At 38.4% G+C, this 23,444-nt stretch overlaps 2 protein-coding genes across 6 annotated transcripts in view; one reads left to right on the top strand and one right to left on the bottom strand.

Moving 5' to 3' along the window:
- Window positions 1-23,444, bottom strand: part of LOC106091729 (facilitated trehalose transporter Tret1-2 homolog) — a 282,586-nt gene that overhangs the window by 114,324 nt on the left and 144,818 nt on the right. For all 5 annotated transcript variants that reach the window (XM_059365148.1, XM_059365147.1, XM_059365149.1 and 2 more), the window contains one exon: window positions 21,796-21,913. The gene's annotated coding sequence lies outside the window, so the exon portion shown is untranslated. The remainder of the gene's footprint in view (window positions 1-21,795; window positions 21,914-23,444) is intronic.
- On the top strand, window positions 18,308-22,047 carry LOC106091728 (uncharacterized). Its single transcript, XM_013258364.2, has 6 exons — window positions 18,308-18,365; window positions 18,448-18,680; window positions 18,737-19,408; window positions 19,476-19,679; window positions 21,695-21,760; window positions 21,814-22,047. Exons 1-6 carry the CDS (start codon window positions 18,308-18,310, stop codon window positions 21,997-21,999), a joined length of 1,419 nt encoding a protein of 472 aa, XP_013113818.1. The 3' UTR covers window positions 22,000-22,047.

Raw genomic sequence — 23,444 nt, 5'->3', positions numbered from 1 at the left:
AAATACCCAAGAATAGAGCTGCTTTAGAAAAATTCCAGCTCGACTTGGGAAAGAGGTATCATAATGAAATTTGGATTGGTGTAAAGTGGACGACTGAATCCAGTTACAGCCATTTTTTCCGTCATGTTTTGCGGGAAAATTTGCGTGTCGAAAGTCGGCAATGTTTAATCCCAAAAATCAAAGAAAACATTTCTTAAAATTCTTAGGAGTGAGATTTAGAAAAAATTTAGTCTCAACAAAAATTTTATTGAAAAAAACAAAGAAATTTTTTTTTATAAAAGTTTTGTCTTGACAAAATTTAATTAAAATGTTCGAATGTTAATTAATGTTCGAAAAAACTTTAAAGAATTTTGTCTTTAAAAAATACTTTAGGGACACCCGTGCTGAAGTTTCGTCATTACAGAATGTTGTGCTGAAATCTTTAGAAAAATTTCATGTAAGTTTGTTGCATTGGGAAAAGTACAGCTAATAGACAGGGTGGTCGAGCTTTGTTCATGGGGTATTTGTATCATAGAGTCGTTTTCACAATAAATACGATACAAATCCAACATATCAAAGTACGGCCCTTGAAGCTATTACACCTAATATGGAAACGCGTCCCAAAGTGGTTGGTGTGTGTTGCGATCTCTGGCTTTCCTTTTCCATTTGCAAGGAAAATCTCCAATCATTGAGCTCGTCTCGAAAGAGAAACGAAAAGAAAATTGTGGAATTTAATGATATTTGTCCTTAAGCCTTGTACTGAATTCATTCACAGCGAAAATGCCTATTAAATTATTGCGGAATTCTCTCTTTTCTTTGCCAGAACACAAACAAAAGTCAAACAACAACACACTACAAAGACAACAGTATTGAAGCAGAGTTGATTCGGCCCATTTCGTGAGCATTTAATTACATTTGCAATTAAAACTGTGCGAAATTTATCCTGATGCAGCGACATGGCGCTACTATTTTGCTCATAGAACTCAGTACTCCTTGAACAGAATGTGTTTGCATTATCTTCGTCACCATTTTTTTAGTGCGTTTGGACAGTTGTTTGTGTGAAAAGTCGAAGTCAAACGGACAGAAAAAAAAATTTTGTTTTCACTAATAACTTCATTACAATTTTGTCCTAAGGAAAATAACTTTCTTTGTAGAATATTATGAATATGAATATTCATCGTTTTAACAAGTAAAAGCGTGCTAAGTTCGGCCGGGCCGAATCTTATATACCCTCCACCATGGATCGCATTTGTCGAGTTCTTTTCCCGGCATCTCTTCTTAGACAAAAAAGGCTATAAGAAAAGATTTGCTTTGCTATAAGAGCGATATCAAGATATGGTCCGGTTTGGAACACTATTAAATTATATGTTGGAGACCTGTGTAAAATGTCAGCCAAATCGAATAAGAATTGCTCCCTTTGGGGGCTCAAGAAGTAAAATAGAGAGATCGATTTATAAGGGAGCTGTATCGGGCGATAGACCGATAAAGACTATAATAAACACGTATGTTGATGGTCATGAGAGGATCCGTCGTACAAAATCGACAAATCGGATAATTATTGCGACCTCTAGAGGCTCAAGAAGTCAAGATCCCAGATCGGTTTATATGGCAGCTATATCAGGTTATGAACCGATTTGAACCTTATTTGGCACTGATGTTGAAAATCATAATAAAATACGTCATGCAAAATTTCAGCCAAATCAGATAGGAATTGCGCCCTCTAGACGACCAAGAAGTCAAGACCCAAGATCGGTTTATATGACAGCTATATCAGGTTATGAGCCGATTTGAACCATACTTGGCTCAGTTGTTGGTTATCATAACAAAACACGTCGTGCAAAATTTCATTTCAATCGGGTAAGAATTGCGCACTCTAGAGGCTCAAGAAGTCAAGACCCAAGATCGGTTTATATGACAGCTATATCAGGTTATGGACCGATTTAAACCATACTTAGCACAGTTGTTGGATATCATAACAATCGGTTATGATGGTATATATGGCAGCTATATCAAAACATGGACCGATATGGCCCATTTACAGTACCAACCGACCTACGCTAATAAGAAGTATTTGTGGAAAATTTCAAGCGGCTACCTTTACTCCTTCGGAAGTTAGCGTGCTTTCGACAGACAGACGGACGGACGGGCGGACATGGCTAGATCGACATAAAATGTTGCGACGATCAAGAATATATATAGTTTATGGGGTCTCAGACGAATATTTCGAGTAGTTACAAACAGAATGGCGAAATTAGTATACCCCCATCCGATGGTGGAGGGTATAAAAAGTGTTGCATAAATGTTTTGTTTAGAAAAAAATTAATTTAAATTTTTAGTTTAGATAAAAATAAATTAAAATTTTTTTTTTAGACAAAATATGGTTAAGATTTAAAATATTATTTTTAACGAAAAAATTGATATACTATTATTAATATTGATAATACAAATTTTTGCAAACCCAGGTACGAATTCCGCAGCCGGCCAATTTTTTTTTTTCATTTTTTCTTTTAACCATTTTTAGAAACGTCGTAAACAAATATGTATTTCTTGCATAAAAATTTTTTGAAAAGTGTTTTCTACACCTTTTTATACCCACCACCGAAGGATGGGGGTATATTCATTTTGTCATTCCGTTTGCAACACATCGAAATATCCATTTCCGACCTTATAAAGTATATATATTCTTGATCAGCGTAAAAATCTAAGACGATCTAGACATGTCCGTCCGTCTCTCTGTTGAAATCACGCTACAGTCTTTAAAAATAGAGATATTGAGCTGAAATTTTGCACAGATTCTTTTTTTGTCCATAAGCAGGTTAAGTTCGAAGATGGGCTATATCGGACTATATCTTGATATAGCCCCCATATGGACCGATCCGCCGATTAAGGGTCTTAGGCCGATAAAAGCCACATTTATTATCCGATTTTGCTGAAATTTGGGAAAGTGAGTTGTGTTAGGCCCTTCGACTTCCTTCGTCAATTTGGACCAGATCGGTTCAGATTTCGATATAGCTGCCATATAGACCGATCCTCCGATTTAGGGTCTAAGGCCCATAAAAGCCACATTTATAATCCGATTTCGCTGAAATTTAGGACAGTGAATTGTGTTAGGCCCATCGACATCCTTCGTCAATTTGGCCCAGATCGGTCCAGATTTGGATATAGCTGCCATATAGACCGATTTCTTGATTTAAGGATTGGGGCCCGAAATTCGGGACAGTGAGTTAAGTTAAGCCCCTAGACATACTTTGCAATATCGCACCGATCGGTCCAGATTTGGATATAGCTGCCATATAGACCGATATCTAGGTTTTCGGCCCATAAAAGAGGCATTTATTGTCCGATGTCGCTGAAATTTGGGACAGTGCTTTGAATTAGGCTCTTCGATATTTTTATGCAACTTGGCCCAAATCGGTCCAGATTTGGATATAGCTGCCATGTAGACCGATATCTCGATTTAAAGTCTTGGCCCCATAAATGGCGCATTTATAATCCGATTTCACTGAAATTTGACACAGTCTTATGTTAGGCTTTTCGACATCCGTGTCGTATATGGTTCAGATCGGTTTATTTTTAGATATAGCTACTGTACTTATTAATATTTGGTCTAAATCGGAACATATTTCGATATAACTTCTATGGGACATAAGGTATGAAATTTTCACCGAATTTTGTTGAAAGGTGGTTTACATATATACCCGAGGTGGTGGGTATCCAAAGTTCGGCCCGGCCGAACTTAACGCCTTTTTACTTGTTATTTTAATTAAATGGGCAAACTTATTGGTGTGCAGTAATGCTTATTGCGTTATTTCGTCATTAAGAAAGTGATGTCGATAGACGAGATGTTGCGTGCAAGACTACCAAACATGAGATCATTAGTTCAAATCTCCTCAACCACCAATAGATAAAACTAAAAATATTGTTCAAATAGAGTACTAGCAGAACAGCAAAGCAAAGCAAAGCAGGCAAGATAAATAACGAAAAAATGGTGACTGACAACCTACCCCATGTTTGAATTTCAACAGTATCATGATCAAATTTTAACATACGAAAATTGACAACACATTCTAAAAAAAATTTAAATGCTATGGTTAAAGTAAGTTTGACCAAATATATTGTAGAATATTTCATATTATATGATAAAAAGTAACAGTATACTGGCAATAGAAGGAGATTAACGCCTTCTCTGAGAACGGCACAATCCGCATCGTTTGGGTGGTAAAGGAAGTAAGAAGGAGGTCAGTTAGCTTTTGGTGTCATAATGGGACACATAGGACTACGAGCTCGCTTATGTAAAATCGGTGCGGCAAGTGATAGCATGTGTAGGGCATGTGGGAGTAGATGATGAGATGTTGGAGCATTTCCTATGTCATTGCCCGGTTTTTTCGGTTAACAGACACCGATACTTAGATGAGGACACGATACCAGACATGAATCAACTTAGGGGAGTGGTATGGAAAATGCCTATAGTGGTATGGACAGATTAATATCTGCACCCTCTTTTCAACCTAACCTAACCTAAAATATATATTATGGTGCCCAAATACGATAACGGCCACCATATTTTTTTCTCTGCGTGTATTGAAAGCCCGGACGGTAAATCGAAATCTAAAGAGACCGATCTGGGCCAAATCAAACAAGGATGTCGAGCTACATTTCAAGTGAACATCTTTATCCACATCGTTAGAGTCTGGTGGATTAGTGGAAACGAGAAATCCTCTTAGCTCGATCAAAAGAGGAGATGAAGGCTCGGAGACGGTCCATGTGTTAGTGTTTTATTTGGTACACTCAAAGTCAGCCGAAGAAAAGATGTTGAGTTCTATCATATAGCTTGGAGGCCACCGGAGTGCAGAGCTTAATATGACGCCGATCGCCTGGGTTCAAATCCCTTCGTGAACATCAGACCAATGTTTAGCCGTGGCAATCCGCTTAATAATGCCACCGTCTGGACTCGCCATAAAAAAGGAGCTTCAACTTTTATCGGACTGGACTCATTGATATGAGAGAAGTATCCTCTGTTTCATATTGGAATGTTCATGGGAAATTTAGTAGTTAGTTCAGTATCACTTTATTCATAATTATGTTTTGCTGTAGTTCAGCGATGTCCAAAATGAAAACGTGACTGTATGTGTGAAATACTCGTTTTAAGTATTTTAAATTCTCTCAAATAAAACACCCAATGCCAAAATTTGTAAAGATTGGACGAAAATTGTTGCATTTACAGCCTTATCGGATCTAAATCTGAACCGATTTTCAAGAAATTGTCCACACATATTAAGACGTCAAATAAAACACCTCGGGAAAAATCTTTTATAGATCGGACTAAAATTGTGGCTTCAAAAGCCTTAAAAGTCAATATCGGATGAAAGATATATATGGGAACTATATCTAAATCTGGACCGATTTTTATGAAATTTTGCACACATATGTAGACCTCAAATAAAACACCCAATGCCAAATTTTGTAAAAATCGGACGAAAATTGTGGCTTCTACAGACTTAATAAGCCATATCGGATGAAAGATATATATGGGAGGTATATCCAAATCTGAACCGATTTTTCTCAAAGTCAATAGTGTTCGTCCTTGGGCCAAAGAAACATATGCAAAATTTGAAGACAACCAAACAATATATGCGAGCTGTACCTTGATCACACAAGAATACATGGACAGACAGACGGACCAACGAACATAGCTAAATCGAATTAAGAAATGATTCTAAGCCGATCGGTATACTTATCAATGGGTCTAGCTCTTCTCCTTCTTAGCTTTGCAAACAAATGCACAAACTTATAATACCCTGTACCAAAGTGGTGGTGTAGGGTATAAACAGAAACACGATGCGTATACCCCTGAAACGACTTAAACAAAGAGAATAAGAATACGTGTGACTTGCCATCAAAGCTAACGTAAGGGGCTGGACATCGCTGCTATAAGAAATTTTATTTATAAATAAATGTATCTCGGAAGTCATAATTGTTGTTGTTTATGATTCTTTGCAATTTTTTGCATTCCAGGACTATTAATAATTGAATAATCATCTTTTAGTATTGCCATTCCGATTGAATGGAATACATATGCTTTCTATTTTACACGCTCACGAACAAACAGCGAGCCAAGCAGCTTAGTAAGCGTTTTTTCTCCATTCAAAATAAGGGAGAAAATCCGCTAAATGGGTGATTAAAAAATATCTACTGTACATGCATGCTACGTTTTAATAGTCCTGCCACTTCTAGTCATATAATTATCTACATTGTTTCGTGTACATATACATTAATCATGGGTTCATCCAAAATATTATTTTTACTGCTAATTGAATTCTCGAGAGTTCCTTCTGACATCACAAGTGAGACATCAAGCAGTGCAATTACAGGAATCTCAATGCAGCCTAACTAACAGGGTGCCGATGATACGTACTCCCAAGCAGACCATTTACTTACGATTTGGAAGACTAGGATAGGGCAAAGATCCTATATTGGAACATTAGGCAGTGCAGGAACGGAAGACTGAATGCAGCTTAAAGAACAGGGACCCGACGGTGGAATCATTAAGGAATTTTACAAGATTCGGAAGACTAGGATAGGTAAAGATCTTAATATAAAAACATTAGACAGTGCAGTGATAGGAAACGCAATGCAGCCTTAAGAATAGGGAGCGGACGATGAGACCATCACCCACTCCCAAGATGCCCATTTACTGGAGGACCAATGGAGGTGGTCATCCAGAGATCTGATCTGATAAAGAGAAAATCAGCAAGGGTAATATTGCCTTGATTCAGGGACAATGTACTACCCGGAAGAAAGTTTCTGGACTGCACCATATCAATTACCAATTATTCTATGCTAACACTTGTACTCGACCAAGTTCCCCAGATTTGGCAACGTCAGATGCAACAGGGAGATGGTGGAACATACCTGGCATCACTTTATATGCCTTTCGATTCTTCGACACCGCCACCCACGTCGGAGCTGCAACGGATGGTGAGAAAAGCAAAACTGGCAGGATATGAGATACAAATTAGGTGCGATGCGAACTCTCACCACATTTCGTGGGTTAGTACCAACATTAATAAGCGGGGCCAAGCCCTGGCAGAATAATAATAAAACTTAATTTTGGTAACAACGCTAACTTTGTTAACATTATTAGGGAGGGTGTTTTAAATGTGACAATATGTTCGGAAAATCTAATCGATAAGGTTCAGGATTGGAGGGTTTAAATCGAGCATACCTTTTCTGACCATCGCTACCTTAGGTTTAGAATAGTACGGCCAGTGCCGAATCCGATAATCCGCAATAAGTTGAAAACCAACTGGACAAAATTCGGAACACTACTAAGAATAAGGCTTGGGCATGATATTTTAGATTATCCAAGCATAAAAAACAATTATGACAATGTCAAAAGGCTTACGGCTGCACTTGAAGTCCTTCGAAGATAGTTATCCTCCTCGAGAAAGGAAATAAGCCCAAGATAAACCCTGGATGGCCGCGGAGATTCGCAATATTGGGAAAAAGGCCCACTGACATTATAACGGAAAACGTGGTAAAAAGTGTCTCCTATGAGCTTTTTGCGAACAGTTCAATGGCGTTAATGACGCCTCCAAGATGAAGAAATTTCTCTCAAAAACCTATGTCCAAACTGAAACGTAAGTACCCGACATGGGAGTGAGAGCAGAGACAATGAACGATATATTTTTAAGCTTTTGATAAAAACGCATTTTCCACAGGATACGATGGGACTCATGGAGACACCATAATCTTAGAATAATAAGTTTGATCGAAGGCTTATGCAATATATCCGGCGTTTCTACAGGACGAAGCCGACTATCTGGCGCCCCATCTGCCCACAATTTTCACAGCGTGCCTAGGACTTGCAAATACCCCAAAATCCTGACAGGAAGCAAAGCCCGCCAAGGCAAGTTATGCGACACCATAGACCTACAGACCTACAAGCCTAACGTCCTTTTTGTTCAACACCATGGAACGTATTGTGGATACCATGATAAAGAGTAGGAGATCCAGTTCAGGATTGGATGACTTTATGGTTCAAGTTATTAGAATGCCTTTTTCAAATATATAGAAGCATAGAAGCTATAACAAAGAAGGGACTGATACTTGTAATGACTGTTGGAATTCGTCAAAAATACCACATCTAAATTTTCGGATATATCGACTAGAAATTGCACCCTCTAGAGGCTCAGGAAGTCAATTCGGCCGTTCGCTTTATATGGGAGCTATATCGGGTTATTTGATTTGAATCATACTTTGCACGGTTGTTGGAAATCATAACAAATTGCCTCGTGCAAAATTTCAGACAAATGGAAAAGATTTGCGCCACCTACAGGCTAATGAGGTCAAGATCCGATATCGCTTTATATGGCAATTATATCAAGTTATAAACTGATTTGAACCATCCTTGGCACATTTATTAGAAATATAAAAAACACTTTATGCTAAATTTTAGCCAAATCGGATAAAAATTGCGTCTTCTAGACATGGCTTAATCGATTTAACATGCCAGGGTAATAAAGAATATATATACTTTTTTGGATCTTAGATCAATATTTCGTTGAGTTGCAAACAGAATGGCGAAATTAGTGTACCCCATCCTATGGTGGAGGGTATACAAATATGTACTCATATTTAAAAGTGTTTTTTATAATGTACTCAGCAAATACATTCTTTACTATACTTATTAATCTTATTTCAAGTGCACAATAAATACCAGAAATATTCTTAAAATTAAAATTAACAACAAAAAACTTCATGATATCAAGCCTTTTGTTAGAGTAACCCAGCAAAATAAATTGGAAGTTATACCAAAAGAACAACATTTTATGTACTTCCAAAGTGACAAAGTTTCTTCTTTTCCTACATCTTGGTAAGTTAAGTAGAATAGCATTGAATATGCTGAGTTTAAACGTTTCTGTGAAATAAAAATGGGGGAATTATGAATAAATTGCATGTTTAGTAGATTCAAAGTGATACATCCTTGGTTGAGCGCTGTACGTATTTTTTGACTATTTGAGGTGGTTTAAAAGGCGTACGTCAAACTCTTGCAGAATTTTAGGTCGATTTTCCACTTGAAGCTTCTATGGTAATTTTCTTCTATGTCGACTTTACGTTGCGTTTTTTTACTATTACCTAATTTTTTTAAAATCCCATTTTACATACAAATTAAAAAAAAACAACATTGAAAATATTAAACCTATACAGCAATAAAAGAAGGGAATAAAATTCGCTAAAAAGGATGTAGAAAAATGTTGCATTATTCGACTACATTTTGTACAGTTTGGAATACATCCAGATCCCAAAAATTAAAATTTCTCTACATCTTTAGAAGCAAAGATTTTGCTGGGTAAACATTCAACTTTGCTGTTCCAAGAACTGGTATTCTTTCTTTAAGTTAGGTTAAGTTTAAGTGGCAGTCTGCCATCAGACTCACTTAGACGTTTTCGTCCATTGTAATACCTCCGGAACAGAAGAAGCAAGATGCCTTCTAGTTCCTACCGTTGAAACATCCGGATCGTTTTAAAAACCCCAACTACTTGCGAACGTTCGCATGCGTTAAATCAGGACAGATTCTCAAAGAAATGATTACCTAAAGTAGAACTCCTTCCGACTGCCAGTGCGGGACACACACACAGATCGTGTTTTATAGTCTCTTCTTCTTCGATGTCTTCACAGCATCTGCAAAAGTTGTTACTGACAACCTTTAGCCTGTTAGCATGTTTTCCGATTAGACGGTAACATTTACTTTTGAGTATACCCCACCGTAACAGGTCTCGTGGACAGAATCTTCCTTAGCCTAGAGGCCTTAGATGTATCCTCCACGGAGCTACAGAATTCTACCCAGGCTTTGTTCTGAGCCTTTCTCAGCTCGCCCTTATATTTTCTTAGCTCAGCCTTATAGATGTCGCAATCGTGAAATGCCCTTGTGGCTTTCGCCCTGTTGAAGAGTTTTATGCAGTTCTTCCTTAGTCCAACCAGTTCGGTCCACCATGGCGGTCGCTCTTTGTCCCTTGGCCTGTCATGACGGACACAATGACTAGCCAGTGACAGCAAGCGGTAGACCTCTTCAAGTCCAGATTAAGCCACATAGTATTGCAACGACTTTGGTTGGCCTGGTTGCCCTTCGGGCCTGATCCTGAAAACTTAGCTTACAGGTCGCTAGCAGCAACCCACAGATTTCAGTTTCCCTGGAATGCCTAGTCTCACAAGCTCGTCCGCTTTACAATTTCCTGGCATATCTCTGTTGCCCGGCACCCAGAAAAGATGAATTTTGAACTGTTCAGCCATTTCTGTGTTCTAAAATACGTTCTCCAGGGTTCTCTGTTCTTCGTTAATGGCTGCCTGAGAAGATATTTATGCCAATCGTCGTTATGACATTATATCTTAGCCATTCCACCACTTCCTTAATTGCAAGGATCTGCGCTTGATATAACTGCAGTGGTCGGGTAGCCTTTTCGATATGACCAATTCTAGATTTTTAGAGTACACCCCAAAGCCCACCTGGTCGTCTTATTTGGAACCATCCGTATAGAATACTATGTGTCTTCTATTACCAGGGATATCATAGTTCTAATCGGTTCCATCATGAATAGTGGTACAGCCTTTTTTATCTAAAAGCGGATCAGGTAGGGTGTTATCCACACAGCCTCACGGCAGTAGCCGCAGCAATTTGCTAGCCATAATGTCCAGAGGCATTAGATGTAGCATTAAATTCAGTGCATCAGATGGTGTCGTCCTCAGTGCAACTGTGATGCACAAACAAGCCACTCTTTGGATCCGGTTAAGTATTGAACCCACAGGAATTTTGCGCTTTATGTAAATGGAACAATTTCTCCACCCATGGAGACAGGTACCACTGTAGATAACTTTTTAATCCTGCTGAAAAGAACTACTTCTGTCTTGCACGAATTTACAACTACACCACTTTCGGTAGCCCACTTCGCTGTTGCACGTAGAGCATCCGGAAATATATTCTTAGAGTGCTTTGAAACTTTCCCCTAGCCGCAATTGCCACGTCGTCAGCATACGCTTTTACATCTTTTTCTTCCAGAGACAATGTTATATTGTCAATGGCTATATTGACAAATGTATTATTGTCAAAGTAGCGGATAAAATACACCTCCTTGAGGTGCTCCTCTGCTGACCCATTTCTTAGATCCACAGATCCAAGCCTGCCGTAATGCATCTTTTAGTTATTAAAGATGCTCTAACCGTAGAGTTGATGCCCAGAAACTCCATCTCCGTAATGATTGACGTCGCCTTCACATTATTGAAAGCACCGTCAAAGTCAAAAAATGCTACCATTGAAGGTTTCTTGACAGCGAGAGAACCCTCTATGCAGCCCAGTAGTTCGTGAAGGGTTGTTTCAGTGAACTTGCCTCTACTATACGCATTACTATATATTATATGAGGTGCTGTTATGGCGTTTGATCTGTTGAAGGGTTTTCTGCAGTACTTCCTTAGACCAACCAGCCCTGGGATCCACTATGGTGGTCGCTGTTTGCCCCTTGGCTTGGCACTAGGGCATGCTGATACAAGCGAGTCATTCAGATACCGTTTTCCGGTATGTCTATATCCGCCAGAGTTTCCATTTCCTTTTCTGGTCTAAAGGGTTGGACGTGCAGAATCTGTGCCGAATTTTATCCCAATCCGCCTTTCTTCTGTTTTGCCGAGGCACCACTTCTACAGTATTTTCTCCAAGCCAGAAACTAATATAACGATGATCAGAGAAGCTTTGGTCATCCAACACTTCCCAGTCGCTAATTCTTGTGCTTATATCTTCCGATACAAAGGTAATATCTAGTACTTCCTGCCTGTTAATAAGGGTCGATTTATCCCCTTTATTACAAATCGCCAGATTGCAACTTATAATATTATAATATTCGATAAGCAGCTCACCCCTTTCGTTGACATCCGAATTTCCCTGTATCTGGTGACGTGCACTTCCTACAATGAGGCTCTTCTTTTTCCTACAGAAGCGGCTTCAACCAGCAACTTAAGGTTTGAAGGCGTCATCTCTGAATCGTATGCCAAATATAGTTAAACCAGCCAGTAATAAGACTTATTTTTTTAAGGCTGGCTACTACTGAATCTTCAATGCTTAGCGACGGAAAAAGAAAAACATTTATTGGGTTGCCCAAAAAGTAATTGCGGATTTTTTAAAAGAAAGTAAATGCATTTTTAATAAAACATAGAATGAACTTTAATCAAATATACTTTTTTACACTTTTTTCTAAAGCAAGCTAAAAGTAACAGCTGATAACTGACAGAAGAAAGAATGCAATTACAGAGTCACAAGCTGTGAAATAATTTGTCAACGCCGACTATATGAAAAATCCGCAATTACTTTTTGGGCAACCCAATACATGCTTTGTGTCTCCCATTTCCCGTACGTTTCCACGAACCATTCCTCCACACACACATGGTTCCTGGATAAGAACCACGTTTAATCCCTCTGCCATCAGGAAGACCTTTAGAGCCGCCGAAGCGGCCTTACAGTGATGGAGGTTTATCTGCAGAAATCGGAGCATAGTCAGGATTCAGAACTTCTACCACTGTTGTGTTAGCCTCGTCCTCTGATTCCACCAGGAGTTCAGCTTCCGTACGAATCCAGAGACAGGTGAGAAAGCAGTGAAATCATTATTCCTCAGGACACTGAAGACTTGCGGTGTGGAGATTACTCCTTAGATGCTTCATTAGCTGCTGCTTTCGAAGTACTTTCTGAGTACGAATACCCCATGACTCCGATCATCATCAGTCACATCCATTCTACCAATTATCCAGTCGGTGGTTGATAGAATGGGATTATATTCCTTTAGTCATCCAAGTATGGATTCAGGATCTGAAGGAATCCTTGGTATCCAAGCATTCGCCATTGATCGAGAGGGAATATATTCCTTATTGACTTAATCTAGTCCTGCATCTGGCCAGATCTCACCAATCTTTTTTTAGCGCACAACGATACATTTCAATTGAGCGTTGATCCCCGAAGGCAATTGAAGGAGACCTAGGAGATTCCGCAAGAACATCGGAGTATACTGAAGACAGTCCGTTGACTATCCCACTCCAATTCCTAGGTGTGCCGCCCTGTTCTTCTCCTTTGTCGACAACTGTCATCACCAAACTGTCCCTAGCGACATTAGCCAACATCTTACTATTGTTCACCCTAGTTCTGTTAGGCATGGGATGCCTTCCATGTGGCAACAGCGTTTTGGCTGACTGCGGTGCAGTTTCCAAATCTAGACCTGTAGTCTTTGGGGTGGCCTGTGTAGCGAATCCCCGAGCCCAATTTAGGGAGTCTCTTTCCTATTAGTGAGAGTTTTAGGATCATTCGCACCAAGCTTCTCAATTAACCTGGCAGCGATGCGCCTTCTATTATTCCAACCTCTTAAAGAGCGTGTTGGTTTGCCGGGAAAGGCCGATGGTCTACGCAAATTATAGGTATGCGGAGATAGAATAGGTTCGGCTTTCTCCCTAAGACTTGAACCAGGTGTCTTCGTCAAAAGCTCCTGCTGACCAGTCGTCTGTCGGCTAGTGGAGCTTGGAGCTGCCTGTCCACCAGTCGAGGTTTCAGTAGCAGACAACATGCTACGGCCTAATACCACCACCGTAGGGTCTTTGCAGTCCATTCTAAGCCTACTCCCGGGCCCTATATCTGCCGCTCCACTGGAAACAGACGCAGATCTTCAACCGCCTAATGGCTACAACTTCCGTAATTATCCTTGAAAAAAAAGTTACAAAAACTTCTTGCGAAGCGAAGTAACAAAACGTCCGCTCTAAAAAGAATATGGATTACGTATATGACATTGAAAAGGAGTTCCTAACAAATTGAGTTTTAGTAGTATTTTGATAAGATATTGGTTTGGGTTTTCAAGTAATAAAAAAGATATCATAATTTGAAAATTTTGTATCACCGATTTGAAAATTTTTGCGATTTTCGATTTTTTCGAGTTCGCAAAATACTTACGATCGGGACAGGACTGTAAAAGTTGCAGTCTCGCGATTTGTAATAAAGGGAATAAACTGACCTTTATTATCGATATGAGCAGAAAGATATGCGACTGGGAAGTTTTGGATGCTCGCAGCTTCTCTGATCATCGTGATATTAGTTTCAGCCTCGGCGAAAATAATGCGAAAGTAGTCCCTAGGCTAAATAGAAATAAGAGGGATTGGTATAAATTTCGGCATACATTCAGCACGTCTATCGCTTCTAGACCAGAAAATGAAGTGGAAACTGCGGAGGACATAGATATTACGGGCAAGCCGATCGCGAAGGCCCTGAATGGCTCGCTTGTGTCAGTATGCCCTAGTGCCAAGCCAAGGGGCAAACAGCGACCGCTAAGGTGGACCCCAGAGCTGGTTGATCTAAAGAAGGACTGCAGAAAACTCTTCAACAGAGCAAACGCCACAAGAGCACCTCACGATTGGGACATTTATAAGGCTGAGCTAAGAAAATATAAGGGCGAACTGAGAAAGGCTCAGAACAAATCCTGGGTGGAATTCTGTAGCTCCGTGAAGGATACATCTGAGGACTCTAGGCTAAGGAAGATTGTATCCTCGAGACCTATTATGATGGGCTATATTCAGAAGTCGAAGAATGATGCACAATTTCTAGTGAGAAAATTTTAGAACTACTCGTTAATTCACATTTCCCGGGAAATTCTACAACGGACAACGTGGCGGCAGTTGAGGTTGTCACTGGCATGCATTCGTCGAAGGTTATTGGGGAAATTTTGTCTGAGTGGAAAATCTTTTGGGCGATGAAAATTTTCGACTCTTTTAAGTCGCACTTTATGATGAAGGCTTTAGAGAGGTTTGTAGAATCACATTTAAGGGCAAGTACACTGAAACAGCCCTTCACGACCTATTCGACTACAAAGAGGTTTCACTCGCTTTCAAGGAATGAATATACAATATGGGAGGAGAGAATGTTCCATTTACTGAAAGCGCAAAATACCTGGGTGTTTTGCTGGACTTGATCTTAAAATCCAACATTTTGGAAAGGGCAAGAAAAGCAACAGTTGCCCCATACACCTGGGGGTTGGGGTTTTAAACCGAGTGGCATGCACTGGGTATATACTGCAGTTGTCAGACATATAATGCTATATGGGGTTGTTATCTGGTGATGCTACACCTTATGAATTTGGACATTGTGGCTAGAGAAATTGCTGCGACCACTGCTGTGAGGCTAAGGGAGCTTTCTACTTGGTCATGTAGCACGTACGGAACCTGTGTCATCCTTGCTACCATGTTCCAGGCGTTTACATAGACCTCAACCTGGATGGTTCCAAACTACACGACCAGGTGGGCCTTAGGGTGTACTCTGGAAAACTAGAACTGGTCATATCGGAAAGGTTACCCGACCACTGCTGTGTGTATCAAGTGTGTATCCTTTGCAATAACGACGATTGGCATAAATATCTTCTCGGACAGCCATTTAATCCCTAGAGAAAGTATTTCTGAATTCAAAAAACTGCCCTCGACTGCCGCAGAACTCTCAATGAGATGGCTGAACAGTTGAAAATTCACCTCTTCTGGTGCCGAGTCACAGAGAAATCCTAGAGAATTGTAAAGCAAATGAGCTTGCGAGTCTAGGAACTACCCTACGCATTCCAGAGGTACTGGAATCTGTGGGAATGCCTCTAGCGACATGTAAGCTAGGTTTCAGGTAGATGGCCACAAAGAGAGGGTTGTGAGCATTTCAAAATTATGTGGCCAAATCTGGATTTGAAGAGGTCTGCTGCTTTGCTGTTACTGGCTAGAACAGACGTTCAGTCATTGTGTGCGTCATGACACGTCACTCTCTGGTCGGAAAACATGCTGACAGACTGAAGGTTCCAAGTAACGACTTTTGCAAGGCGTCAAGGAAGAAGAGACTATAGAGCATCTGTCGGGGTGTTAACTTTACTTGCAGTCCACTTTAGGTTCTTATTTCTTTGAGCTATATCTAAATCTGAAATTCACAGTGATCAGTAGAGTCATAAGAGAAACCTTCGTGCCTAATTTCGCGAGGATCGGTTGACAAATGCCGATGTTATTGCAGTATTAGTCTAAATCGAACGAACATTTATATGGAAGCTTTATCCAAATCTGAACCCATTTCTTCCATTCAATTCGAATCAGAAAGCGTTTCTGAGTCGATCAGTATGCTTGTTAATTGGTCTATCTCTCTCTTGTTTGTTTGACAGTAGTGGTGCACGGTATAAAAATTTTAAAACACCGTTTTTAGAATAAGCTCAATTTTCGAACAGCTGGAAACTACTGCTCAAAAACGTAGTACGAAACAATTTTTAGGCATTTCAACATTTTCTAGTATTAAAAACTTAAATCAATCTGGACCAAATGAACCATTTGCAACGTCCAACGACCTACATCAGTAAGAAGTATCTATGAAAAATTTCAAGCAATTAACATTGTTTAATAAGACCCAGATTAGTCTATATTTATTGTAGATATAGCTGCCATATACGCGGCAAAAGTACTTCCCAAAAATAAAAGTGGGCCGATCGGGACAATATGGGATTCAAATGAAAGGTATTCAAGAGTAGAGTACGAATTTCATAACAAAAGTTGGATACAAGTACCTGGGGGGCCGTCCCGGCCCCAAACCCCTTAAAATAGGTTTACTAGACGATATGGGACTCAAATGAAAGGTATTCGGGAGTAGATTACAAATTTGATCAGGAATTAGGAATAGGTTTTATAATTTATTGATAACGGAAGGGGGCGGACCCTCCACCGTTACCCCAAAAACAACACCAAAAATCAAAGTGGACCGATAAGGACAATATGGATATCGAATGAAAAGTATGCGGGAGTAGGTAACGAATCTGGCATACAAATTCATGTCGAAGTATAGGGGTCACCCCACCACCACAAAAAAAACCAAAATGGGCACATTAGCCAATCACGGATATATGGGATTCGGTTTTTTGTTCCATATAGAATGAAAAACGGCAGAACCGATTTTCTCGAAACTTTCGCATATTGAGGTATTCGGGAGTCTAATCTAATTCTAATCTGGCATACAAAATCAGATCGAAGTATGGGGGGCTACGCCACCCCTCAAAATCTCCATTAGACCCATTATGACTATATGATACTTGGCTGAACCGATTTTCCTATAATTTTCATAGATGGTGTACGCATATCTTGAAGCAATATGTTGGCCTTTTATAGCAAAGTTTAAAAACCATCCATAACACAGTGCTATCAAGACGTATGAATTTTGAAAAATAATATAAAAGAGAAAAATAAAAATGTTGCGAGCAAGTATTCGATACGTATAATTTGTGATTAAAAAAGCCTCTATAGTGATGAACCCGATGATCATTGTAAATATTGGAGAAGATTCTGGGTACCGTCGACAAGAGTCCTGGAAGCAAAACTATGGCCACCAATCCCTTCTCCCTATTAAACGGTTTACAGAGGCACTTTTTAGATCAAGAAACATCTCTTTACTAGAGCGGTCAGCAATGGGGTTTTCGCAATATACAAGCCGTTCAATATATGGAGCCATATATATGCCCGCCTCTTACGCTGAACGCCTGGGTGCAAACAGCAGAAAAAGTGTTCTGCGGAGGTTATCCCCTCCTAATGCTGGCGACATTTGTGAAGTACTTTGCCATGTAAAGACTTCTCTCAAAAGAGATGTCGCACGCCGTTCGGACTTGGCTGTATAAAGGAGGCACTCTACCATTGAGTTTAAATCCTGAATCGAACAAGTTTGCCCCTGCTCCTTAGGAATGTTCATGGGCAATTTTGCACATTATGATATATAAAAAAATTTTGGTCACGCACATATAAATTCTTTCTATTAAAAAAATTTCCAAGTATTATTATTTCCTATCAAAAAAATTCCAAGTTCCGATTCAATAATTCCCAAAAAATGTCCTCATGTGAAGTAAGTAACGAGAATGTAATTTTCGGTGGGACTCTGTTAAAAGGGAAATAATAATTAAATTATCGGGAGTATTTAAGGATGTCAAACTACTCTGCGAGACAATTGACGAAACATATTTCGAGATTTTGGAGGTGAATGTTAAAAAAACTTGCTTATCACTGTATCAACTGAAGGTGGTAGATACAAGGTAGATATAAGACAAACATTTGACTAAATAAACAACTGTCCGCAGAATCGCTGGCACATTTTGTAATATAGACGAGTATTCAAATCTTATCTATCAACAAGTGGATAACAGCGTATTAGCATAGCGTGCGTGAGAAGATGGTCGTGTCATGGATGACTAACACGTCTTGGATACATAAAAACGCTCTACCATTCGGTTGCCATCCGCATTTAGTATTTTCCATTATCCGTGAGATGTGTCTACCGAGTAAGGTGCAGGGCTACACCGTTCAAAAGTTAGCAGTGCTAGTGGGTAATTTGGCGAAATAAAGTTGATGAGAAGTTGTGAAACGGCTTTACTTCCACCTCAGTTTGCACGTTTGTTTCTCTTTAAGGTAATCTACTCAATTGGAACTTGGGCCTGACCTTAGGAATAACGCCGTCTCACACTCGACTCTACGAATCAGTGGAAAGCACGCCGCTTAGGCGTGCGATTACATCGGATGAGTCGACATGGATGACCGGAAGTCTTTTCCTTTCTGCAGCCATTGGATCGTTAGTTTTGGGTTTGGTGTCTGCGAAAATTGGACCAAAATCAGCAATGCTTTTAAGCGGACTGTTGCAAATGGTAATCATTTTTTTGAATTTATAAATACCGACCAATTCACCATAATTTTCTTACAGGCTAGCTGGTTCTGTGTCCATTTTGCATATGACATTTTGCACATTTACTCATCACGAATTTTTGCTGGCATCGCAGCGGGAGCAGCGATTACTATTTTGCCTCTGTACATTGATGAAATTGGACAAACAACAAACTCAAAGGCATCCCTAACGATCTCAATTGAATGTTGGCGTGCTTTTGGAATTCTCATTGGTGTCACCTTAGCGCCATATTTGCAATATGAATATATCCCCATTATTGGTATTTTAGCATCGCTTGCCTTCTCGATGGTGTTCCCATTCGTCCAAGAGAGTCCCTACTATTTTTTGAGAAAAGGAAATACGTCAAGCTTTGAGAAATCGTTGCGATGGTTCCGTGGCATTCGTAGCCTCGAAGACCGTCAAAGTGCTGAATTTGAACAGGAACTGACACAGATCAAAAATGGTGCGGGGGCTGATACAATACAAGTAAACAGAATATGCTCGTTGAATTCGCAGTCCGTCTGTAGTCCAATGGGAATCTTTTTCTTGGCTGTGGGTTCTCAACTGGGAGGAATACTTGTAGTGCTGCAATTGTTTACATTTTCATTACAACTTCCAAAATTGTCCACGGATGATGGCATAATAGTTATAGCAATAACCTATTTCATTGGAACCCTCATAGCGATGGGCATCAGTTCATCAAACCGCAGAGTATGTATCCATGGCTGAAGCCATTGCCTTCGTCTTTTTACACTATAGAATTCAATGACATTTTCAGGTTCTGTTGTTTGTTACATCTCTGGGTTCAGCATTAGGCTTTTTGGCATCGTCCTTAGTTCTAACATATGGACGACGATGGGACATAGATGAAGACGTAATACCATGGATAGCGTCTCTTCTGCTCGCAGTACATTCTCTTTTAGCCAGCGTAGGATTTGTATCGTTTTCAACAACTGTAGTAATGGAAAATATTCCAAAGAGGGTAAGTTGAAAAGTGGTAAGAGTGTTAGATACTCGATCGTGTGTTTTAAAATCAGAGTTCTTTTTTAAATTGTTGACAATATATTTAATTCTATAGTAAGATAAAAGTATGGAGCCTAACCGCCTTCGAAACGTTTACTGGTTTAAACTGAAAAAAATTTATTCCTAACTTTAAAGATTTGCACCAATTACAAAGAACTTACGACATGTTTTATACATTTTCTAAAAAGAATATTCAGCATGGTTTTCCTTAAGCCATCTGCTGGAAAATTGAGTTTTAAAATGTATGTTAAAATTAATAATTAAATTCATTTATCGATAAATGTTTGTTAAAGAAGACCGGGACATATCTTCACCTCCATCTAACTGAAAGATAACCTAAAATATATCAAGAGAAACTTTGTTAAACTATTGGGTTGCCCAAAAAGTAATTGCGGATTTTTCATATAGTCGGCGTTGACAATTTTTTCACAGCTTGTGACTCTGTAATTGCATTCTTTCTTCTGTCAGTTATCAGCTGTTACTTTTAGCTTGCTTTAGAAAAAAAGTGTAAAAAAGTATATTTGTTAAAGTTTATTCTAAGTTTTATTAAAATAGCATTTACTTTCTATTAAAAAATCCGCAATTACTTTTTGGGCAACCCAATATTTTAGTCTGTAACCGTAAAATATTGGGCATCTGCCCACAGAGTGACACACTGATTCTTATTCTCCCATATTACAAATAGAGCATATACGACTAATGTTATTTCGGTAAATAGCTCCATTAAAAGGTAAATACCTCCTCTGGCTCGTATTATGTAAGATATTTGACCTAGTGTAAAATTCATAATTAAGGTATTTGGTAGTTCTGTGAGCACTTTCTCGAGCTTTGGCCATGTGATCCCTTAGGCTTAACATTTTTTTATTCGTTCAATTAGTTGACAGCATGTATTATTCCATGGTTCCTTGCTTTCGCCAATATCAGCACTTTGGACATGGTATTTTGATAGCATTAGTATTATATCATTGTAGAAATATTTCTCTCATTAACTTTTAAAGAGAGTTTATGTGGCAATTGATGCCCTTGCATTTCAAATATCGCACTTAGCAAGTACTTTAAGTGCATTGAATAAGTATACATATAGCCTTCCTCGTAACTTGTTTCCAAAGCCAATAACAAATTGGGCGTGGTAGTTTAAGTATACGCTTATTAAAAAATCTGTATAATTTCCAGGTCCTCAAAAAACGGAGTAACAACAATCAGTCACTATCAGCCAATGCCACTATGGACACATAGATACCTAAGTCAATAATCGGCTTCTTGTGCGCTCTATTCTACTGAGTAAAACATCAGTAGTTTCCATTAATCTTTTGTTTATGTGTATATCCAAGGTTTTCTTGATTAGGTGATTCCTTTTTAGTCACATTCCATGTATCAATCTTAACTGCTTATACAAATTCTCATAGTCAATTAGCTCGAATCCCCTTTCGAGTAACAAAACCAAAATAATCATACTTCATTTAATTAGGACAAACTTTCGACTTCGACAAACCGAACTGATGGTTTTTGAACTCTAGTTTTTTAAACTTTTTTGATGAGATTTGAAAATTTGGAATCAAAAAAAAACATTTTGTCTTAAGAGAAAATTTCATTGAAATGTTGCCTTCTTAAAAAAATTTATTGACATTTAGTCTTTGCTGAAAATTTCATTCATATATTGTCTTTGGAAAATATTTCACTAAAAATTTCGTGTTTTCAGAAAATTTTATACAAATTTTCGTCAACAAAATTTTAACGAAATGTTTTTTTTCGTTAGTTGTTGCATTAGGTATGCTGGTCGACTTTTGATTTCATAAAGTTTATTTATAAAATTTGAAAAGGGTTTACTTTATAGCAAAGTAACCGGTTTTTTTAATTCAAAAATGTAAACCGGTTTTTTAAAAAAGCTAATTTTTCAAAAACCGTGTCTAAGAAAAATCCGGTTTATTGATCACCCTAATAAATTTATAATGACATACATAATTTTCTTTTCAGCTCCAAAATAAACTTTTAAGTTTAATTCATTGCATTACATGGTTGACCGTGTTCCTTGTCATACAGGTATGTTATTTGAGATATAAAATGTATATACTTACATCTTCCCTTCCTTTCAGTACTATGCCCAGATTGTAAGCAGAACTTCTTTGGCAGGATTACTGCTGCTACTGGCTATTGCATGTGCTCATATCTCGGCATGCTCTCCATTTTTGTACTCTGGAAAGATTTATTCAAAAGAAATTAAACTGAAGGTTAATGGACAATCTATGTCCAATGGAAATTTTACAAACACCCAGATATAGAATTGATCAACAAAGAAATTTAAATATTTATATTTACTGTAACATACAACAAGGTGAAATCTTCTTCTTCTTATATATAAAAATCAATTTGTGTTTGTTTGTTTGTGTGTTGCTTATAGACTAAGAAACGGCTGAAACGATTTTCTTGAAATTTTCACTGATGGTGCATAATGATCCGGTGGTGAAAATAGGGTACTACATGTTTTAATAACTGAAGGGGGAGCTGACTCACCACAAAACCTACCAATTATATAAATACACCAATCACGACAATATGGGAATCAAATGAAAGGTATTTTAGATTAGAAAACGTATCTGATATCCATTTGTCGGACCAAGTGTTTGGGGGGACCACATCAACTCCCAAAACACCTCTAAATCGGACATATTTACCGACCAAATGAAAGGTATTTGGGAATAGAATACGAATCTGATATCCAAATGTGGGACAATGTATTTTGGGGCACCGCCCCTTTCCCCCAACCCTAAACCCTGCGAGCGAATTCATAGAACAGTAAATATCATTTTGCGATATACATATATTATTTCGTAGCATGTTTTTTCACTAAAAGCTCTTTAATTGTCGAAAATAAATATTCAAAGGATAATTTTGTTCCATATAAAGTAAAAGAAGGCGCAGCGGGGCGGGCCCGGTTCAGCTAGTAGAAATATACAATACAAAAGTGAAACCAGAAACACCTCCTCCTACACATTTAACAAATTCACTTTAGGTAATAAGGGCCATATTGAAAGGGTTTCGTGGTTACTCCGAAAATATTTCTTGCTAAAGATGTGACTGTTGACAACATTTTTTTTTATTTATTATTTCGCTTATGGTGTATGGGGAAAATGCTTACAAACGGCAAGTCGCATGCCTGTTTTTTCTTACTGCTTATTAGTGTTATTGTTGAACAATTTGAACTCCGAGAAACATAAATTTGTTAATAAAATTACTTTTTTCGTATGAGTATTAGTGTTGGTCAACTTTGAATCACAAAGCATTTATCGGGAAAAGCGTTTTATTTTTCCACAAGCTATAGAATCCGCTAGATAGGCAAATAAAACTGACAAAATATTGGCTATTTCATAACACTGAATCAATTCATGTGTTATTTGTATAGCAAAAGTCTTCATTATTAATCGAAATGTTAGTCTTTTAAAAAATTGTTTATTAATTAAGAAAAACACTTCTTCATTTGATGAATACTTTTAAATAATTTTTTTAAATGGTACCAAAGAAGTCGCTTTGCCTGCTATTTATTATGTAGCACGCTTAGTTCAGTTTTTGAATTAAACGATTGATTTAAGTGAATTAAAAGTTGATCATTAGAAAAATTTTATCTTAAAACAAGTAAAAAGGCGTTAAGTTCGGCCGGCCGAACTTTGGAAACCCACCATCTCAGCTATATATGTAAACCACCTTTATTCAAAATCCGGTGAAAATT

This window comes from Stomoxys calcitrans, chromosome 3 (genome assembly GCF_963082655.1).
Source record: "Stomoxys calcitrans chromosome 3, idStoCalc2.1, whole genome shotgun sequence".
NCBI classification, from domain to species: Eukaryota; Metazoa; Arthropoda; class Insecta; order Diptera; family Muscidae; genus Stomoxys; species Stomoxys calcitrans.
Note: the sequence above shows the minus strand (reverse complement) of the source record. Positions and strands in the feature narration are given on the sequence as shown.

Bases quoted from the DNA above. Each gene is read 5' to 3' on its own strand.
- LOC106091728 (XM_013258364.2), top strand. From the start codon at position 18,308: ATGTGTCTACCGAGTAAGGTGCAGGGCTACACCGTTCAAAAGTTAGCA. The intron at 19,409-19,475 runs GTATGTATCCAT...TGACATTTTCAG, and splicing joins TCAGTTCATCAAACCGCAGA to GTTCTGTTGTTTGTTACATC. The intron at 19,680-21,694 runs GTAAGTTGAAAA...TTTTCTTTTCAG, and splicing joins TGGAAAATATTCCAAAGAGG to CTCCAAAATAAACTTTTAAG.